This window comes from Pelobates fuscus, chromosome 7 (genome assembly GCF_036172605.1).
Source record: "Pelobates fuscus isolate aPelFus1 chromosome 7, aPelFus1.pri, whole genome shotgun sequence".
Taxonomy (NCBI): Eukaryota; Metazoa; Chordata; class Amphibia; order Anura; family Pelobatidae; genus Pelobates; species Pelobates fuscus.
In genome coordinates, this window is record NC_086323.1 from 119,845,178 (window position 1) to 119,866,071 (window position 20,894).

A 20,894-nucleotide genomic window follows, 5' to 3' on the forward strand; every position below is an offset into this window, starting at 1 on the left:
CTTGAGGCAGTCAGTGATTGTAGATTTAGGTCAATTTACGAAATCAGCAGTATGTGCTGAGATACCCAAAGTATAAAAGTGCAAACTTTACAACATGTCAATACTTACAATTATTGTTGAAATTAATATCATTGGTTTATCCACAGTCAGAATAAAATCATAGAGCTGTTGGTCAGTGTTTAAAAGGTTGCTCCAGACATCAAAAGCACAGCCCGCCATAGTGGCTATGATGCCAGTAATATCCTGATCCAGTTGTCCAGTAACGTGGGGGATGTACTATAGGGTGGTATCACTGTCTATCCAGCAGTTGTTACCCTGACCCAACGTCTCTAGTTTAGAACGCCTCCAAATGTTGAAGCGTTGATGGACATAGCTTCTAGCATCTCTACCAGTTTCAGGGGTGTTGGAGGAAGCATAATGGGAGAAGAGGTGTTAATGTTACACATTTTCTCTATTGAAAAAAACTGTTTATCGTATCAAAATGTTGTGGTAATCCTAAATAATAAATATATATATAATATGGGTGTTTGTGAGGGAGAACAAGTTAGAAACAGTTGATATTCCTCACCTACTATCAATGGAGCATGCTGTATTGCAGCTAGGAGAAATGTTTTATTGCTGCACACCCAGTGCACTTATGACAATATCTCCTAAGAAAGTTCTAGCTTTACGTTTACTCACCTTTTCTTTATTCTTTTTTTTTTTTTTTTTTTTTTTAGTCTCAGCCCTTTTTAACTGAGGGTGACGTGTCCCAGATCGTAATCTTTAATGGGAGCCAAAGTATATCTAATTCTTGTATTGTCCATCTGGCTAACATTCTTCTTACTAATACCACTATGTCAAGTGAAGCGCAACATCACCAAATAGGATAATTAGACGTCTCTACCAGCAACATGCTAACATATTTCATGGCGGACTCTCTAGGTGAATTATTGATATACTAATATGGATGTATTTCACCATAATCTGTGTGAACGTTTAGGACAGGGTAATCCATCTTTGGGAGTTTACATTTTAAAAGGCCATCTGCTACACGAGACGTTGGGATTATGGAACACTGACCGTTGTTTAGTAAGTTGTCTTATCACTGATCCATTCACTCTGAAAGCTAAGTGAAGATGGCATCCTCATTTCTGGGGATTTTTAGTGGGTTGCACCTATCAAACTCTTATGCCCATGCTACTGCTTCACTTGTTCACAAAATATTTAACTCCTGCTGTGCCTCCTACATCCTGTGAACAGGTTTTACCCTTCGGAGAAAAAGCTTACCTATTCTTCAATTGTGTGACTGGGTGGTCAGCACTAATAGCAAATAGCAAAATGTTGGGTAAAAGTGGAACGCCAGTGGAATAGAATTTATGGGATTAGAAGGGGTTAAAATTCATTGGAGAGGAGGAGACATAGAAAACCTCCTCAGTAGAAGTGAAATGAGATGGATTTTTAACATGGACACTTTAACACCTCACGGCTTGAATGCCGATTTTGAGATTAATTTGTGTATTTAATGATTGATGACTATATTTTTATTAATTTTTATATTTTTATATACATTTTTAATTATTTTATAATTATACTTCATGCATTTTTCCTCTTTTTTTCCCCTTTATCTCATCTTACTTTGGAGATCATGAGGTATACTGTTTAATGAGTTTTATATATAATTTCATTTGTCTGTCTAAATATGTTTTGTTTTATTAGTCTAAGGAAAGAGGTTAATATCGATATGTTCTAATGTGCTTTCGCTGTATGCATTCCTAATATATTGTTAAGAATCTGTGTGAACGAAAGGTCCTGGCAAATATAACTGCAGATGGACTTCTAAAAATGTCCGCCAGTGACTCGCGGCATTTGAACTACGCATTGACGTCACGGCGCAAGGATGCTGAAGGTGTGCGCCGGACGTGACCGTCAAACATTGATGACGAACGCGGAAGTACTTACCAGAAGAGGAGAAAAACGGCGCCAATTTTAGATTTAAAAGAAAGGAAAGGCGAAGAGCAGAATCACCGCTTCTGAAGAAGGCTGTAACGCCGAAACGCGTCAGGTGGCGATATTCTTGGTTGGACTTAATCTGTTTGATTTTATTTGTGATTTGTGTCTGAATAAATTATTTTCGAATTGATCCTGCATCCTGGGTCCTTTGGAGAGATTACCGTCTGGCACTACAGGAAGTATCCTGAATCCTAACAGATATCCACCAATATAGATGCTCTTCTCCGCTTTCCAGTCTGTCAGTTTTTAAGTGACTCAGATATATGTGAGTTTGACCAATAATTAGGTGTTTTATATTAGTTGTAACTATATTACCCTATGGTCTTTTTATCTCATTTTTTAGGAATATTCCCTATGAAGCTTTGGTAATTTTAATGTATTAAGAGTGCTCTCAACATTTTATATTATATTTTACTAATAGGGGTGATTTATTTGGTTTCTTAAGTAACCTTTAAGCTTTCTTTTTTTTTTTTTTCTTCTTTTTTTAGCTCTATCAGTAGTGAATTCAGCAGACCTACTTAGAAAGAGGGAGGGTACATACGAAGGATTGGCAAGACAGCCTGGCAGGAATTCACACCGGGCTGACTATCATCCAAGTCGGCCCACTGAGGTCAAATCCTGTTTCACAGCTCTCCCAAAAGTGGGGCACCGTGGATCAAAGCTGGAACAGCGTGACAGGACCCGAATATCACAACTCTCCCGTCGAAGTCTGGACGGTTGGGAGGCCTGCAAGCGTGTTTGTTTTAATTGAACAAACTCATGCAAACCGTCCTAAAAACAATTTTTGGGGCACTTACCTTTTATTTTTAACAATTTGAATTAGAAGAATCAGAGTATAGACTTTGCAGAAAGTGTGTGCAGTCCACCGTATAGCTGCAGTGCAGAAGCTTTCTATTCTGCTCAGACTTTCTGAATCTGATTTTATTCTATGTAAACCAACTGCTTGTGCAGGAGAACCAGCTTCCTGCACACACCTCCAGCTGCAACTGCCAGTGCCTGACCACAGCCTACTGCAATACATAGAACTAGATTGGTTAGTGTATTAAAGGGTCACTCCAAGCCCCTTATACAATTTTAAATCGCGTTTGAAGTTTGGCCTCATTAATATGCTGTATAGTTTGCTGCCTCCTCAGCCACACTACCACTCACGAAAAAGACTTGCATGCCATCTCAAATCCCTGTGTACATTTAAATAGCTGAGGTTTTTAGTACCACTCAAAATGGCCATTAAAGTGAAAGATCAACTGCTGTGTCAAGTTGACCTTGAGTCCTGCACTATTAACACTAACAATTCACTTATCTCTAGAAATACTGAAAGGGGTATTCTTATGAACTCCTAAAGCCTTATTAACTCTTAATAAGACGAACAAAGGGTGAGTGTCAGCGCTGCAGCATGGCTAATTAAAATAAAATACAAACACACAAATTCCTACTATTTTTGTGCTGTCTGTGCACAATTATATAATGGAATTGTCAAAAACTCACTAAATAATGACTCTAACGTGTAATTGCTCTCACTCAATGGGTGGCATTTTTTGGGGAAGACAAAAGAACGCCCCCTCGTTTATGAACTCAGGTAAGCATAGTCAACCCACGCTTTGTATTAGCACTTTCCTCTTGCATTTGGTGAAAACGGGATGGGAGACACTAATAATGGGAATTCCAACATCTGCCTAGTTTTTTCAGGCCTCCCCAGTATCTGAGCATTGGATGAATAAGAGAAGGGAGATTGCAACAGTTTGGGTTCAGGAGACGTCTTAAGAACACAGTCATTTTTTCATCTTTGGTGAAGGAAGAGAGTATCTTTGGTCATTTTTGTAATGTGATCCACACAATATAGATTATAGCTGACCTTAAAGGGACACTATAGCCAGCAAAACAACATTAGGTTATTGAAGCAGTTATGGTGTATATATCATGCCCATGTAGTCTTACTGCTCAATTCTTTGCCATTTAGGAGTTAAATAATTTTGTTTATGCAACCCTAGTCTCACTTCCCATGCATTAGATTTCTGACGATAAATTTTATTGGCTATTTATTTTAGTGTGAGCGATAACCAGCGCATTAACAATAAAGATTCCGGATTAGCAGGTATAATAAACCTCTTACCAGGTTCTGTTCTGGGAAGAATGCATAGAAACATGGAGGTTCTGGGCATTCTGTTTGATGTGCCCGTAATGCACGAACAGATCAGAATGGATGACATGAGACACTTTTGCAACATAGTTTTTCAGCCAACCGGAATTTTTTTTTTTTATTGTATCTGAGAATTTGTGTTTGTTCTAGCCACAAAAGATGAAATTATTTGCAGATTATGCTGGGACCTTGTGAAGTAAGGCAACATAAAAGTCCCTTTTAAGAAGAATGCTGGACGCAATACGCTTGTATCCATGCCAGTTACATGATGATATAGATGACAGAACATCTCCAGCACATCCATGTGCCTGCACTATACCCAGGTGTATATATGATCTGGAGATATATTTAAAATCATCATTCAATATATTAGGACGACACACTTGGACATGCAATTCTCATTTTAAACATGCCACAGAGCAGCAGAGCATCTACATATGGGAACCACAAATCTACCAAATCCCCAGGAAATGTGGGTTTAATTAACAGCATAAGCCTTTCCGCTTCAAGTCTGCCTGAAGTAATTGTGTACTGAAATAGTTATGTGCGAGACTTCAACAACATCCCTCTGTATATAACCAAGATTTTTGATCCAATTTTATAGCACTTATAATCGCCATGCAGTTTTCCTTCGTTTCACATCATGTGTCATTATCACATTATAGTGAAACCTGCAGAATTATTCACTAAAGTAAGAATTCAAAGTGAATTTCACATTTGGAGCCGCTGTGGCTGAAGTGAATCCATAAGTGACTTTTCCAGTTTGGCTAGATTGACCTTAAAGGGACACTATAGCCAGCAAAACAACATTAGGTTATTGAAGCAGTTATGGTGTATATAACATGCCCATGCAGTCTTACTGCTCAATTCTTTGCCATTTAGGAGTTAAATAATTTTTTTTTTTATGCAACCCTAGTCGCACCTCCCATGCATTAGATTTCCGATGATACATTTTATTGGCTCATGATAAGCCTTTGATCGGTATGAATCTGTTTAATTCATGCCATTAAAGGCTTATCGGGAGCCGATCATTATCACTTCCAATGATATCAAGTTTTTTAAAAATATCGATATTAAATACTGAAAACATTGGATTCGGCAATTAAATGCTTTTTATCATGAACATACTCATCAATAAATAGCCTTGAAAATTTAAAAAGCAAAAGTCTGCCCTTTTCTGCTAGTTCCCCATTACTAGAAGGTGGTATAAAGAAGAGACCAGGCAGAGGGTAAATAACAAGATTTTATAAATACATGTGACTCCTGAAATTCGGTTATGAGGAGCTCTTGCTTCATCTATCCCTAAAGCCAGGCTCTATCTCATGCAAAAAAATATGAGATACACGGTATTAGGGAGTTATCTACCAAAAGGCTGAAAGACCTAAATTGGTCTTTCAGCCATATTTACTAATACTAAAGATTACTTAGTATTAGTAAATTGTGCCCCTACTCGCAATACCGCGAGTAGGGGCATGTCTATTAAACAGTGAGCAGCCAGTGGCTGCTCACTGTTAAAAAATAAAAATAAAAAAGGGTCCCCCCTCCCTGAGCGGGTGGGGACCCTAAAGTAAAAAAAGGGGGGATGTCCTATTGTCCTCCCCACTTAATCCACCAATCAGTGTTATGAGTCAAATTACACAGCATGGGAAAATTCCAAAGAACTTTCCCACGCTGTGTAAAATGACACAGAGCACTCTGATTGGTGGATTTCAAACCAACCAATCAGAGTGCTGTGACAGGTAAATGTAGAGACTTACCTGTCAGTCTCTTCATTTACCTGTCAGAGCATTCTGATTGGATGGCTTAAACCCACCAATCAGAGTGCTCTGAGCCTAATTGCGGGGCGGGGCAAGGCTTTATAAGCCTTCCCCCGCCCTGCAGAGCTCAGTCTGCGCGGAGCCCTCACCGGGTGAAGACGGATTACCTCTTCTAATTCCAATTGTTAATGTGAACCGGTGTAGTTATGCCACTGGTTCACATACATTAACAATTGGAATTAGAAGAGGCAATTCAGTGTACTTGGCAGCACTTTATTTTTTACTACATACACTGTTGCAATTTATCAAGATATATTTATTTGTTTATTGAAAGCCCTTTAAAGTATGTAAATTAGTTAATTCTCACAGTTCTAAACACACACATGCTCTTTCCATTTATCCCAGAAGTGAGGTATGCACATATGAGCTGTGTGTCTTTACATGTACAGAATTTCGTTGTTAGATGCTCAACCGCACGGGTTGGGTACTTAGGGAAAACAGACGTGTACCAGAGGAGAGTTTTTTTACCTACCTCTGCTGTGCAAATAGTGAAATAACTTGTAATGATGTGAAGGAAATATAAGTGAAAGTTCCACTTTAAGGCACTGTGTTGAGTATCACATAAAATTATATTTGTGGGAGGGCGGGGCCGGACCGCCGAGCGGAGCGGTCGCAGGAAAGATCAACTCCCGCACACAATGACCCTATAAGCCTACTAAAATCGATTTAAATCACCCAACTTACCCATCACTGTGACCCTCGATGGATGAGGGCCACCGGACCTTGGAGAGGCTTGCCTGATGAGTTTTAGTCCCCCGGAGGGGAGTTCTCTGCTGCAATGGGCGGGAACTTTCTTGGCGGTGAGTGGAGTGGACGGCCGCCGCTCCACTATCCTGCCACCCGGAGCCTGATAGTCACGCTGCACCGGAACAGACCCAGGCCTGGTCCCCCCCTAGGCCGGGGGGGGGGGTGATCCCGGCCCTCACCCCATGGCTGCACTCGGAGACCACGCAGAGACGGCCCGAAACCTCAATCTAAGATGGCGTGGGGCGGCGTGTGAAAGCGTCGACTCATGGCGTCTGACACAGACCGCTGATCCCCGCAGGACAGACATGCCAGGCACCTCACAGTGAGTAGGCAGAGCGGGGCCCCTAAGAGACACCTATCCCCAGAGGCAGATGGGAGAAGGAAGGGGAGATGCCTCTGGGGATAGGTGTCTGCCACCGGCGCCAAGCGACTTTCCCTCTGTCAGAACCGAGGGCCAGAGCCCTAGACACAACGCCGCATTCCCCCCCCCCCCCAATCAATCAACCCACCAAACAGCATCTCCTACCCAGCAGCAGCCCAAGACAAGCAACAAGCCACGACCGCGGAAACGCAGCAGGACAGGGAAAGGCACATGGAGGGAGAACAACAAGATGCAGCCTATAGGGACAATGGGTGGACATGCCTCACGTGAGCAAGCTAATGTCACCTCATGACGGAACAACAGAGCACTGTATATCACCTGCGTACCAACCGCACGGAGCATGCCTTCACTGTGACAGCACACTGGCCCACATTTAAGGACTTCCCCATGCCAAGCCGAGGCCGTGAGGCCGGATATACCGACACCAACCGTCATGGGCAGGTTCAGAGACGCAAACTGCAGATTCTTCACTACAGTCTTTATGCCTCCCGTACCATGTGGGGACCACCGAGTGCTTGAGGACTGATATTGCATGTTGCTGATGACCTCGTCCATACCCTCATGACAGCAGACATGTCTTCTCATATGTACACAGCCTGGGGGGCCACGCTCACGCTCGCACCAAACGCCTACACAAGGCCGTACCCATGCACACGACACAGTACAATACTCGACCACTTATTGCTATGCACACATGGGAGCACCAGTCTCTGATGGCTCGGGGTGACTGATTTCAAGCGCTGACTCACTCTACATGCTTACACCACGTTCACACAAACGACACATACTCGACTTCTTATCGTGACAATATAAAAATGTGCACAGTATCTCTATGCTATGCCTCTCAACTTAACAACTTCTGTATAACAATGAGTATATGCCGTTGGGGCACTGCAAATGTAATAGCATCTGCTTATCTCTTGCACGCAAAAATAAAGAATAAAAAAAAAATTATATTTGTGGTCGTGTACAATAAGCCGAGTTATAGTGCCGGTGGTGTAAGTCGGTTGTGGTGTGCCGGAACCAACGTTCGGGTAGGCCTGTAAAAGCGGGCCCACCAAGATGAATGGCTTAATAAAGGGAGTGGGGGGTGGGCTGAACCAGGCAGTCTCAGCCCAGAGGAATGGGAGGTGTGTGTATTTATAGGCCAGGTAACTCCTCCCACAATTACCGGCTTCACCTAATGGCTCAGCCTCCCCATTTTTGGTCGTATACAATAAGCCGAGTTATAGTAATGGTAGTGTAAGTCAATTGTGGTGTGCCGGAAACTACGTTTAGGGCAAAAAGTTTAACAGTGTAACATTGAATATGTGTTGACATATTCAACACTTAAATGCATGTCTCAATTCCCTCTCAGGTTGAGCGATGTAACTGGCATATGCAGGTGACTCTACTGTCCCAGCAATTAGATGATATGTACTGGGATATTACTAGCGGCAGTAAGAGCAGCGCGTATTCTTTTAGAATGACCTGTAAATGTTAACGGTTGTATTTGAGTACTAAGTGTTGTGAGCTAGTTAAAGGTTGAGGTGGCAAAAAATATGTGAACACCGCCATGGAATCGAATGATTATGGTTTGATGATTTGATATGCGGAAGTGAGTTTATTGAAAATGGCCAGAGCCCAGCATATAAACAGGTGGCAGTGACAGAGAGTGTTGCATATACCAGCAATTAATCCTGTAATGTAGGGGTTTGGTAGGTCGTTTGGCCGATGTGGGGAGAGTTCGGAAGAATGCAAAAAATTGTGATCGAGTCACCTCATTGGTTGCTATCTTGTGACAGCCTGGTATGTGTATGTGAACAAAGTAGAGTATCTGTGATGCTGCCAGACACATCTCTTCCTAATCAACCTTATTATTAGTGAGGGGGACTGGCCGGTAATAATTCCCATGCTGATGATTTACTAAAGAGGGTAGGTTCCGTGTCACTATGGGAAATGTGTCATGGACCCAGTTAACTATGAAAAACTATGAAATTGGCTGCCATCCAGTGTGGGCAGCTGTATTAGTCCAGATATGAGGGACAATGTTGGAGTGAACATGGTTTCCCTATTCAGGTGGGATAGAAAGTTTAGCGACATTAACAGGACTGCTCAAGCATGTGTCGAATGTAACAGCGCTAAGCTGAACCTGGGAGCAGTTTGAGTGGATGGTAAGTAAATGAGATCCCTTGTGTAAGGTGCATGGTTAAGTTCAGAAGACCAAGGAGAGACTAGAGATCCATATGGGAAACAGGCATCGTTGCCCAGAAAGGATTTTCCCTTTCCCTGATACGCTGGACTTAGTCTGCTGGGGGCCTGAACGGCAATGAAATTAAGTCTAATGTATTTCCAGAAATTAAAATTGGTGTAGGGACCAAAGGTTGATTGAGACAGCGGAGTTCCAAAGGATGTACCAGATACAAAAGACACATCTGCTTCAGAGTATGGCATTCAGTTCAATAATCATTATACTCATGTAGAGACTGTATTACTGAGGGACAGTACTGACGTACAAGAGGAGCCTACAGAGAGATTGTGCAACTATATTGAATAGTTTGGGCATCTCTCTGCTCCAAACGTAAGGCGGCTGGAAAGTAGAATGCTCAGTTCACTAAATATCGTGCAAATTCCACTGGGATTAACGTGAAAATGAGGAATATGGAATTTCCTAGTCAGGCTGCTTCTGTGGACCTTAAGATAGGCCAAATACCATGACCTAATGCTGGGAATTTTTAAAAGACTGAGTAGCCGATAATAAAATTGAGCAGTGCTTGTAATGTATACTTGACAAAGCAATGTTGTACCCCCTCACCCTCTCTTAATTCTGTAACCCCAACACCAAACGCAAAAGAAAAACAATGAAAAATAAAGAATTTATAAAAAAAAAGAATTGAGCAGTTACATAGTTACATAGTTACATAGCTGAAAAGAGACTTGCGTCCATCAAGTTCAGCCTTCCTCACATATGTTTTTTGCTGTTGATCCAAAAGAAGGCAAAAAAACCCAGTTTGCAGCACTTCCAATTTTGCAACAAGCTAGGAAAACAAATTCTTCTTGACCCCAGAATGGCAGTCAGATTTATCCTTGGATCAAGCAGTTATTACCCTACATTGAAAGATTATATCCTTGAATATTCTGTTTTTGCAAGTATGCATCTAGTAGCTGTTTGAACATCTGTATGGACTCTGATAAAACCACTTCTTCAGGCAGAGAATTCCACATCCTTATTGTTCTTACAGTAAAAATCTTTCTTCTAGTCTAAACGCATGACCTCGTGTCCTATGTAACGTCCGGTTTGTGAATTGATTTCCACACAATGGTTTGTATTGGCCTCGAATATATTTGTATAATGTTATCATATCCCCTCTCAGGCGACGTTTTTCTAAACTAAATAGGTTTAAATTTGTTAACCTTGATTTCCATTAATTAGGCTAATATGGAAACAGTTGATTTCCATTAATTAGGCTAATATGGCAGGTGCAACCGCAAATAAAGAGGGTGTAAGAAGGGCCCCAGCAAGAAACCAATACTTGATTCTGCCACTAATAGTAATTAAGTTGAATGAGTCTTAACTAGTAGATTGGCGGTTAGGAAAAACCCTAATACCTGATCTAAGTGAAATGACGCCACTGCGGAAACCTACTGTGAAACCTGTAATTAGAAACTCAACTAGAGGAAGGCAAGTGGGGGTATTGAGGGAGACGCCGACCAGCCCTGCCAAAACACCTCAGCTGTGAGATCCACCACAGACTCTACTCATAGATGACTGTGCCTTGTTAAGCAAGGAGAAGATATTTATCCACTGTCGGGTTCTCAGTTTAGTGGACAGAGCCCTAGATGCAGAGGAGTGCTGAAGGCAATTGACCAAGTTCGCAGTACAAAATGGGTGAAGGAAACCCAAAGGGGACCCCCCTAAGGCTCAAAGAACCAAAACGCTGTACTTAACTTGTGATGGAGCATCAAAGAAAGAAGAAATGCTTCAGTTATACACGCCTCTTATATCCATTGCTTGTATTTGATTGGTTCTCAGTTTTCTCTTTACTTGTCTTTGCTGCTATTTGGAGTTTGTAAAGAAAGATAAGAAAAATATGAAGCCTCCTGTCATGTGGTAAAATTCTGCTCAGTCCTCCTCGAAGTGAGTACCCACTGATATGGTTGAGAAAAGAGTTCAGGGGCTTAACTCTGCATTTATCATTTAGTTCAAAAATGTCACCTATATTTAGACTAAGCTAGCTCTTTAAACATTGTAATAGTTTTTTTAAGAGATTAATAATTCACATATTTGATCAACTCCAGCCAGTAGACGGAGGTAGACTGTAATTAAAGGAACACTATAGTCACCCAGACCACTTCAGCTCAATAAAGGGATCTGGGTGCCAGGTCCCTCAGGTTTTAACCCTTCAGATGTTTACATAGCAGGGTTAATCCAACCTCTAGTGGCTGTCTTCCTGACAGCCGCTATAGGCGCATCTGCGATGCTGGATGCGAAATTTCGCATCCAGCGTGCAGAACGTCCATAGGAAAGCATTGAGAAATGCTTTCCTATGGACTGTTTGAATGCGCGTGCGGCACTTGCAGTGCATGCGCATTCCGCTCCACTTGGCGGGGAAGGAGAGGTCACCAGCGCTGAGGGAGCCCAGCTCTAGATTAAGGTAAGTAGCTGAAGGGGTTTTAACCCCTTAAGTGCCAAGGGAAGGGGACCCTGATGGTGGGGGCACCCTTAGGGCACTATAGTGTCAGGAAAACCGCTTTGTTTTCCTGACACTATAGTGATCCTTTAATTAGCTTGAGCACAGTGATGTAAATATAACAATAAACAGGAGTGTTTACAGCAAGAAACAGTAACGTGCGTATCTGTAGATCTCTGACTACAATACTATCTATTTGTACTTCAGTTACACGCTTGTTCCGGTTTGTGGGGCTATGTGTGGCTCTTTGAGCCTTCCTGTGCATGTTATATTAGCATTATTTCCTCTTTAAGTGGTCTGTCATCTCCTTTACAGGAACAGAAAGAAAGTATAACACAGACACAGGTTGCCACAACAATTGTTTATGAGGTAAAAGTGCATTAAATTACAGCACACACAGAAAGGAACTAATTATGGAGCTGTGCTGATAACATTTACTTGTAATGGGAGCATTTAAGAAATGTTCTGCACTTATTTTCTCTTTATGACCAGTTCTAAGCCAGTAGTTCTGAGTACCTGTGTTGGGACCAAATGAAGGCCCCTCATGCCACTTTTTTTCTGGTTAGAATAGGCAAGTTAATAGTCAGGCCACTAGGCAAATGCCCACAATAGATAACATTAGAAGCACTGCTTTATCCAGCACTGTATAGTCTTTTGACATGAGGAAGAGTCGAAGGTTTTTGCGTTATTCATTTTAGTACCCATTATATTACAAAATTAAGTATGACAGTGTGGGGTAGAAAGTCCAATGTAATAAAAAGGGTTGCATAGTGTACAAGGAAGGGCTCACCATGAAAAACATAGGTGATTGCTCAGTTTTTACAATGTTGTACTACTTTTCAGAACACTACACTTTTGGTAAATCGTCCCCATTTAACCCCTTAGTGACCAGACCGTTTTTTAATTTTCTTACCGTTAAGGACCAGGGCTCTTTTTACATTTCTGCAGTGTTTGTGTTTAACTGTAATTTTCGTCTTACTCATTTACTGTACCCACACATATTATATACCATTTTTCACGCCATTAAATGGTCTTTCTAAAGATACCAATATTTCCATCATATCATATAATTTACTATGAACAAAATTATAAAATATGACGAAAAATAAACCAAAAAAAACCTTTTTCTAATTTTAATTCTTTATTTTTATTGTGCAGGTAGGTACAAGCATTGTCAATACGCCACAACAGCGTTTATTTGCATATGCATTCAGTTTAGGCAGTGGCATGAGTTGTTTGCACATTTTTAACATATATAACCAAGCTTAACGTTACAAGTAAGTACATGAATTATCTATTTTAGACTTATATCCTAGCTTAACAGTACATTGCGGAAAAGAAAACTGTTTGTGAATCATGCTGATATTACAGAATACAGATTATTCAGGCTAGTTTTAGTTCAGGCTACTTTTTATAGCGACATTTGTGGCTTTTCTTTAGTGTGACCTGGTCTAGTACACTTTTAACAGGCTAGTCAGTTAGCTTGTAAGTGGAGTGAGTATGTAAGGTTAACGTGTTTTAAAGTGAGCTATCTATGTAAGCCTGAGTGAGTATCGTTGCTTATTCGGTTAACCCCTGGGTGGCACCTGTGTAGAGTGCTGTGCACCCTGCCTCCAGTCAGCGACTAAGAAGTCTAAAACACTCCTGGCCCTCGACATGAAATGAAAGAAAGAAAACATCAGAAATAATACAATACAAGGGATGGAGAACCATGTCCTTGAGGCATGCAGGTGATGTGCTGATGGTGGAGTGTCCATGTCAGCCTATGCCTCGTCTCGTTATAGTGGGTGAGTCTCTGTTTTTTCCCACCTGTGGAGGGTACGCCTGGCTGTCGGCTTGGGGTCTCCACACTTGGGAGCGAGAATGCGCTGTTATTCCGTCTTCTCCGTCTGCTCCATGCCTTTGCAGTCAGAGTAGCATCACCACCTGATCTGTCTGAGGCAGGTTTCTTACGTGCAGTCGTGGGAGCTGTGCTTTTAGGGGGCTCAGTTGTCTCATTTCTCTTGCCCTTCTGCTGGTCCCCTTGTTGTTGGGACTGTGCAGGCATCGTACGGGCTTCGATCCTCTGCCAGAACCTTTCCAGGATTCTGTCTAGGCGCTGCAGCATGTCGCTCCCCAGTCCCAGCTGGTTCGCCTCCGGCTTGTTCAGTTCGCGCCCCTGCTCAGGAAGCGCGTCCGCCATCTTAGTTGTCATCGCCGGGTCCTCTTCGAGTGCGGCAAGAGTGTGAGTATAAGGGACTCTTCAGGGGGGACCGGGATGACCCCCGCCGGTCAATGGGGGGGGGGGGTAGGAAGTCTCGTTAGGTGGTTGTCTCACCGCCGGGCAGTGCAGTAGGAGAGCAGCCGTCTTTCCCCTGCTCAGTCGCTGGTAGGCTGCAAGACCTCAAGTCAGAGTGTTCTGTGGTGGCGAGACCTGTGAGGGGTATCCCCCGCACCACCGTCTTTTCTTGGTTAAGCTTAGGCGAACTTTGCATCCAGGTAAGTGTTTATTCCAAGAATATTGTCGATTTTGCGGTGCCAGACACCGGAGCACATGAACACACGTCTGGTCGGCTCAGTGGCCCAGACCCGCCCCCTCAACCTTTTTCTAATTTTGACCCCCAAAATCTGTTACTCATCCACAACCGCCAAAAAACACCTGTGCTAAATAGTTTATAAATTTTGTCTTGAGTTTAGAAATACCCAATGCTAACATGTTCTTAACTTTTTTTTTTTTTTTTTGCAAGTTATAGGGCTATAAGTAGAAGTAGGACAAAATATATATATTTTTTAAATGTATCAATAGTGACATTGTAACACTGTTATCTGTCATAAATCTCTGAATCACACCTCACATGTACATATTTTTTTAAAGTAGACAACCCAAGGTATTCAATATGGGGTATGTCCAGTCTTTTTTAGTAGCCACTTAGTCACAAACACTGGCCAAAGTTAGCATTTATATTTGTTTATGTGTTAAAAATGCAAAAAACTATTATGAACGCTAACTTTGTCCAGTGTTTGTGACTAAGTGGCTACTAAAAAAGACTGTACATACCTCATTTGCAATACCTTGTGTTGTCTTCTTTTGCAACTGGTATGCTATCAATGGTATCTCAAATGCAACATAACCAATCTGGCAAACTTCAATCTGAAAAAAATGAAAATCAAGCCTTATATTTGGCTCTTTCACCCCAGCCCATCTGTTTATATTATATATATATATATAATATATATATATATATATATATATATATATATAATATAAACAGATGGGCACATATATATATATATATATATATAATATATATATATATATATATATATATATATGTGTGTGTGTATGTGTGTATATATATATATAGACACATATAATATATATATATACACACACACACACATATATAATACGTGTGTATATAATACGTGTATGTCTGTGTGACACTTTTATTTCCCATATATGTATAATATATTATAAAATAATGAAAGCACTTACATTATAAGTGTATTTTGAGATCAATGTGTATATATCTCAAATTATACTTATGATGAAATCATATATATGCATTATATATGTTCAATATTTTATAAAATGCTTTAATTATTTTATAATATATTATACATATATAATATATGTACAATATATTTATTTTAAAACATTTTTTATTTATTTTTTACATTTTAGGTGTCAGGGGGACTGCCTGACAGCTCAGCCAGACATTCCCCTGGCTGGGAGCTCCATAGACTCCTATTGGTGATCACATGGCCCTGGAGGACGTTAAAGGGTTATTGCAATGTCCATGGCCATGTCTATGTCTGCTTTTGAAGTGGTCATGGAGGAAGGAATCTGGATCTCCAGTGTTTCTGCTTGAAGCACCACACAACCACAGTTATTTGTACTTTTGAGCTGAGGCTAATTGCTGGAACTGAGTTCCGGGCTGCAAAAATATAAATTCTGTGCAGCCCGGAACCCAGAGGGAGGTATGGGGGAGAGATTTACATAATACAAGGAGGGAGCAGCAAGCCAGTAGCTCCCTCCTAGTTATATACTAAACAAACGAACGAAGACCGAATTGCAATTCAGACAATATAGAATGCCTAAGTGTTTAACTTACCATGCGCGTGAATTTCAAAGCTTCAGCTAGGGTGGGCAAAAGAAGGCCCTACGGTATACGTCACCACGGAACACAAAGATGGTGGCATTGAGGACAAAGATCTGAAGAAGGAATAAAGCAGAAAAGTTTTTGAAATAATAGACCTGGAGGCATGGGTTGACTAGAGAGATAATCAAATGTTGAGGAGATGGGAGGAGGTGGGGTTTAAAAAAAGATGGATGCGGCTAATAGGTGGGAGCTGGGGGACAATCAAACCAATAGAAAACGTTACAGATACTAAATTAAGCACAAATAATGGTATTCCAATAATGTGTTGCAGTAACCCATTTAACACATTTTAGAACTGAAGAACAGGAATCCATCATAGTGCATCAGAGTACATAGTGTGGGTGTCCGTCAATAAAAGATAAAATAAAACTGTGAAATGTGAAATCTTGAAGAAAAAAAGGTCTCACTGCTTATATGAGCACACCTGGCCTTTGATGCCTTAGGTAAAAGTCAAATAAGAGGCCTAACAACAAGGCTTTTTTTCTAGTGGCGTGAGGTGAGGCCCCAGCAAACTGTGAGGGCTTTGGTGTTGGCCTAACTGACCTAATTAGAGCTTGCTCTGCTCACAGTGAGACTGTTTGCTGGGTTTTTGCATCACACTATGGCTATGGCATCCTGAGACATCTTAGAATTCTGCATCAACATTCTTGGAGGAGTGTAGGAGAAATGTATACTAACTGTGCAACAATTTGACCTGGTGCATATATTTGTCGCCTTCTCTCTATATTTGTCATCTTTCTAGGCATTCTGACATGTTGTTCATATAGTTTTCAAAATCATTGAAAACGTGCAAGTAGGTTAAGATGGCTGTAAAGATTTGATGGTGTTTGTTTTCCGAAAGATACACTGCTCACAGGCAAAAGAGTGGCACCGGAAAAAATGAAAGCACACCCACAAGAATAAAACGATATTGATCAGAAGATAAAATGACACTGATACCCATGGGGCAGGGATGACGCTTCCCCAAACGCTGAAGATTCCCCCCCCCCCTTGTTTTCTCATCTCCCCTCCCCCCCCCCCCCCCCCCCCCCCCCCGGGCCACGCAGCCGGACCAGGATACAGCGGAACACAGGTATGCCATCAAAGGCTTAACTATACATGCTTCGACCTGGAAACCTGCGCGTTTCCCTGCATTGCTGTACCGATACTTAAGATTCGCTAATACTGTACCTGATAACTTGTATGTGCCATTTACTGGAAACCTGCGTGTTTCACCGAACCACTTTTGAGACATTTACTTTTATTGTTGTTCGACACTGATAAACTTTTCAATGATTGGCACTAAAATGACCATTTGAAAACTGAAAATGCACCAAATTGAATAACAAACGTTGGCTTGTGCATATGTTGATCTGAGCTGTTCATAGGTACTTATTTAAAAATGAATTAACACACATTGGCACTTGTGAAAACAAAGGAAAAATATATATTTCTGCTAAATGTGGCAAAAATTGTCAATAAAATAATGCTCACCTGAAAAAAATGAAATAAGAGAGAGTGAGAGAGATATTTTGTAGAGAGCTTTTCACACCACAACCTGTGCCCGTAGTATGACTGATAATAGATTGGGGCATCCCTTTAACAAGATATTACAATTGATTACATATTGGAGTTTATTCACTGCATTCCAAATTATAGCATATTAAAATATGATTAACACAATTTAGGTCAAAATAGCTGATCTGGAGAAATTATTCCACTATATTAATAGGGTTTCACTAAAATGAAAATTGCTGAGAATTCAAAGTGAATTGCAAATTTACGCTCAAAATACCTAAACTTGACAATTTCTTCCATTTAACTATATTTTCAGTTTGGTCACTTTGAATTCTCTGCAATTCTTAGTGAATAACTTTGCTAGTGTTCAATTTGCTACATTCAGAGAAACGTTACCTTACTAAACTGTGAATTGTATTGAATTTATAAATGGGTTTAACATCTTTAACCCCTTAAGGACCAAACTTCTGGAATAAAATGGAATCATGACATGTCACACACGTCATGTGTCCTTAAGGGGTTAAAGGGACACTTTAATCACCAAAACAACTTTAGCTTAATGAAGCAACTTTGGTGTAAAGATCATGCCCTTGCAGTCTCAATGCTCAATTCTCTGCCATTTAGGAGTTAAATCCCTTTGTTTATAAACCCTAGTCACACCTTCCTGCATGTGACTTGCACAGCATTCCTAAACACTTCCTGTAAAGAGTCATCTAAAGTTTATCCTCCCTTTATTGTAAGTTCTGTTTAATTTAGATTTTCTTATCCCCTGCTATATTAATAGCTTGCTAGACCCTGCAAGAGTCTTGTGTGTGTGATTAAAGTTCAATTGACAGAAAAAAAGATACAATTGTTTAAGGTAAATTACATCTGATTGAAAGTGAAACCAGTTTTTTTTCATGCAGGCTGTGTCAATCAGAGCCAGCGGAGGTGTGACAAGGGCTGCATAAACAGAAACAAAGTGATTTAACTCCTAAATGGCAGAGAATTGAGCAGTGAAACCTGAGAAGCATGACCTATACACTAAAACTGCTTCATTAAGCTAAAGTTGTTCTGGTGACTATAGTGTTCCTTTAAGCAAAAATATCAGACATTTTTTTTTCAGATCTGTTGATATTTTAAGATGTGCATTTAAGTTATTAACTCTCCATGACTCCAGGTTTAGGGATTCAAATTCTAACAAGATAAATATTTGAGAAGTCACCAGGGAATTGCAAATTTAAAGCCTAAAAGGAGGAGCTAGAAACATAGCTATTTTAAATTTAAAATGTACAGTTTTCTGATAAGCTCCAGAAAATTAATGGCTTAATGAATACTTTGGGGTTTACTAACTAAACTTTGAATTGTAGCAAAATTAAATCCAAATGGCATAACTTAAATTGCATAAAATAGATAATTTAGGGGAAAGTTATTGTCAAAACGTGTCTATTTTACCTAAACTTTGGAATTTGCTTTTCAATTAGCTACAACTTGATGTTCAAAAGAATAACCCTGACTGGAAGGTTTTTTTTTTCACTAAACACTGAATTGTGGTGGTGAACTACAAAAAAGTTGTAAATTTAGGCCAAAGAAGCCAAGCTTGAAAAACAGCGGATTTAAATAATTCTTCAAATACTGCTATTTTGTACTAACGTTCTAAAAATTGGGCAGTCACCATGGAAACCATAGGGATCAGCAGGGACATTCCATTGGTGATTACTCCACTTTGACACCTTTCCTCCACTTTTCTGATCAAGTCACTTTCACAGATCTTTCTCTGGGAACAGAAACTGTCACATAAAATGCTGTAATACAAATACATAGGTAAGGGGAACACGCACTCATCACCAAACAGCATACACTGCAGGACTACAACAGGAAACAACTGACACGACAGAACACACCACGATGCTGCAGAGGCAAAGCGAGTCAGAGAAACTGTCTCATTGAGACAGTCAGCTTATTAGAAAACAGCTTGTGAAAGTTGGAGATAAGGACTGATTGGCAGCACACACAGACTTTGATTGAGCCTGCAAGGAAGCTCACATCACAGCCATAGATAGAGAAGTAGCACAGATCCAGCCACAGAAGAAAAGCAGTCCTTCCGTAGACCAAGAAAGGAGGAGGAGACAGCCTCACCCACAGGCACAGAGACAGAGGGAAAGTCAGCGAGACAGCAAGGACAGAAACACCTGCAGATATGATTCAGAGACAGCTCAACAGAATGAGACAGCTGGCCAACCATGGCCCAGGCAGGTAAGCCCTGACCCACTCATATAGTGTATGTAGCTGCACTTATACAAACATTCAGGCACCTGTTTCACTGGCAAACAACACTTATAACTCAGCTTCTACAATAGTTCACTGCGGATAAGAAGGACTTGATAGCGGCTGCCATTGCCTGTTTAATAACATTACTACATATTCATTCGTCTAAGCTAGGGTTGGCTCAAACTGAAACTGCAACTCCTATGATGCTTTACCAGGGTCACATGTGGTTAAGCGTTATGGGAGTTGTAGTTCAGCAACTGATAGAGAGCTAGGTTTTACCTCTTTCTGATCTAAATAACTCCTAATTCTCTCACATAACTTGTCAATAACCACTCATTAATAACTAAAGCAAAACTGTGTATTCACTTTTACAATGGTTTCATGCAGAGTTAGTATATGTTTGTTTTGTGTAGCCATTCTTGTTACTGCAAAGAAACACTGTGCTCTTCATGACCCCTCCTTGCCACTTCTTCTAGAGCTCAATGTAAATCAAGATCTCCTCCTTTATTTCCTAAATCTGCCGCCCATGCCTGGGAAATTTCTAAAAGATTCTGCCTCTGGGTCCCATCAAGATATTAACTATTCCATAGAGTTTTGGAAGTACTCCAGGCACAGACTGTCTAAATGTGTAAACATCATAGTTTTAATTCAAGCGGTCATGAAAATTGTAGTTTTTTTTAGAAAAAGGTTTAACCAATTCACCTGTATTCAAGCAGGGACTTTTAACTATGGACTGATGTAACATGACTATATTTCAACAAATTGCTTCAGTATAATAAAACCACTCCCACCAACACTTAATGTTGCTCCATATATCCACTTCCCTATTATTTCTTTTTTTTTTGCATAACTGCAACCTGTAAATACTCTATTTATTAACCACTTCTTGGGCGATGCCTTATCAGGGAGGTCATAATACCCAGTGTAAAGGGTTAATTTAACTGTTTCCTGCATCTATCCCTCAACCAGTGGGTTTACTGTGGAAGCTGCGATCAGACCACAGTTTGTTAGCTGTAGTGCAGTAAGAAGATTTTATTTCCAACCACAGGGTGACTTGTGCAAAAGTTTATGTTGAAGGGTTCATCCAAGTCAAATGCCTTTTAAAGGACCCCTAAAGTCATCTCAATAAAGTGGCCTGGGGTCCGTGGTCCTGTAGTTTTAATCCTGCAGTGTAAAACCTACTGACAGCCACTGCGCTTCTGTTATGCGGAACACCCTATAGGAAATCAGTAATTCACTGCTTTCCAATGGGGAACCTTG

General features: G+C 40.7%; 1 protein-coding gene across 1 annotated transcript in view; it reads left to right on the forward strand.

Annotated features, from left to right (window-relative positions):
• Nucleotides 1-19,246: 19,246 nt before the first annotated feature.
• The window catches only part of SH3BP1 (SH3 domain binding protein 1), a 64,881-nt gene continuing 63,233 nt past the window's right edge, over nucleotides 19,247-20,894 (forward strand). Inside the window, exon 1 of the mRNA XM_063426520.1 lies at nucleotides 19,247-19,619. Within this exon, the coding sequence (XP_063282590.1) occupies nucleotides 19,564-19,619 (56 nt within the window). The 5' untranslated portion in view covers nucleotides 19,247-19,563. The remainder of the gene's footprint in view (nucleotides 19,620-20,894) is intronic.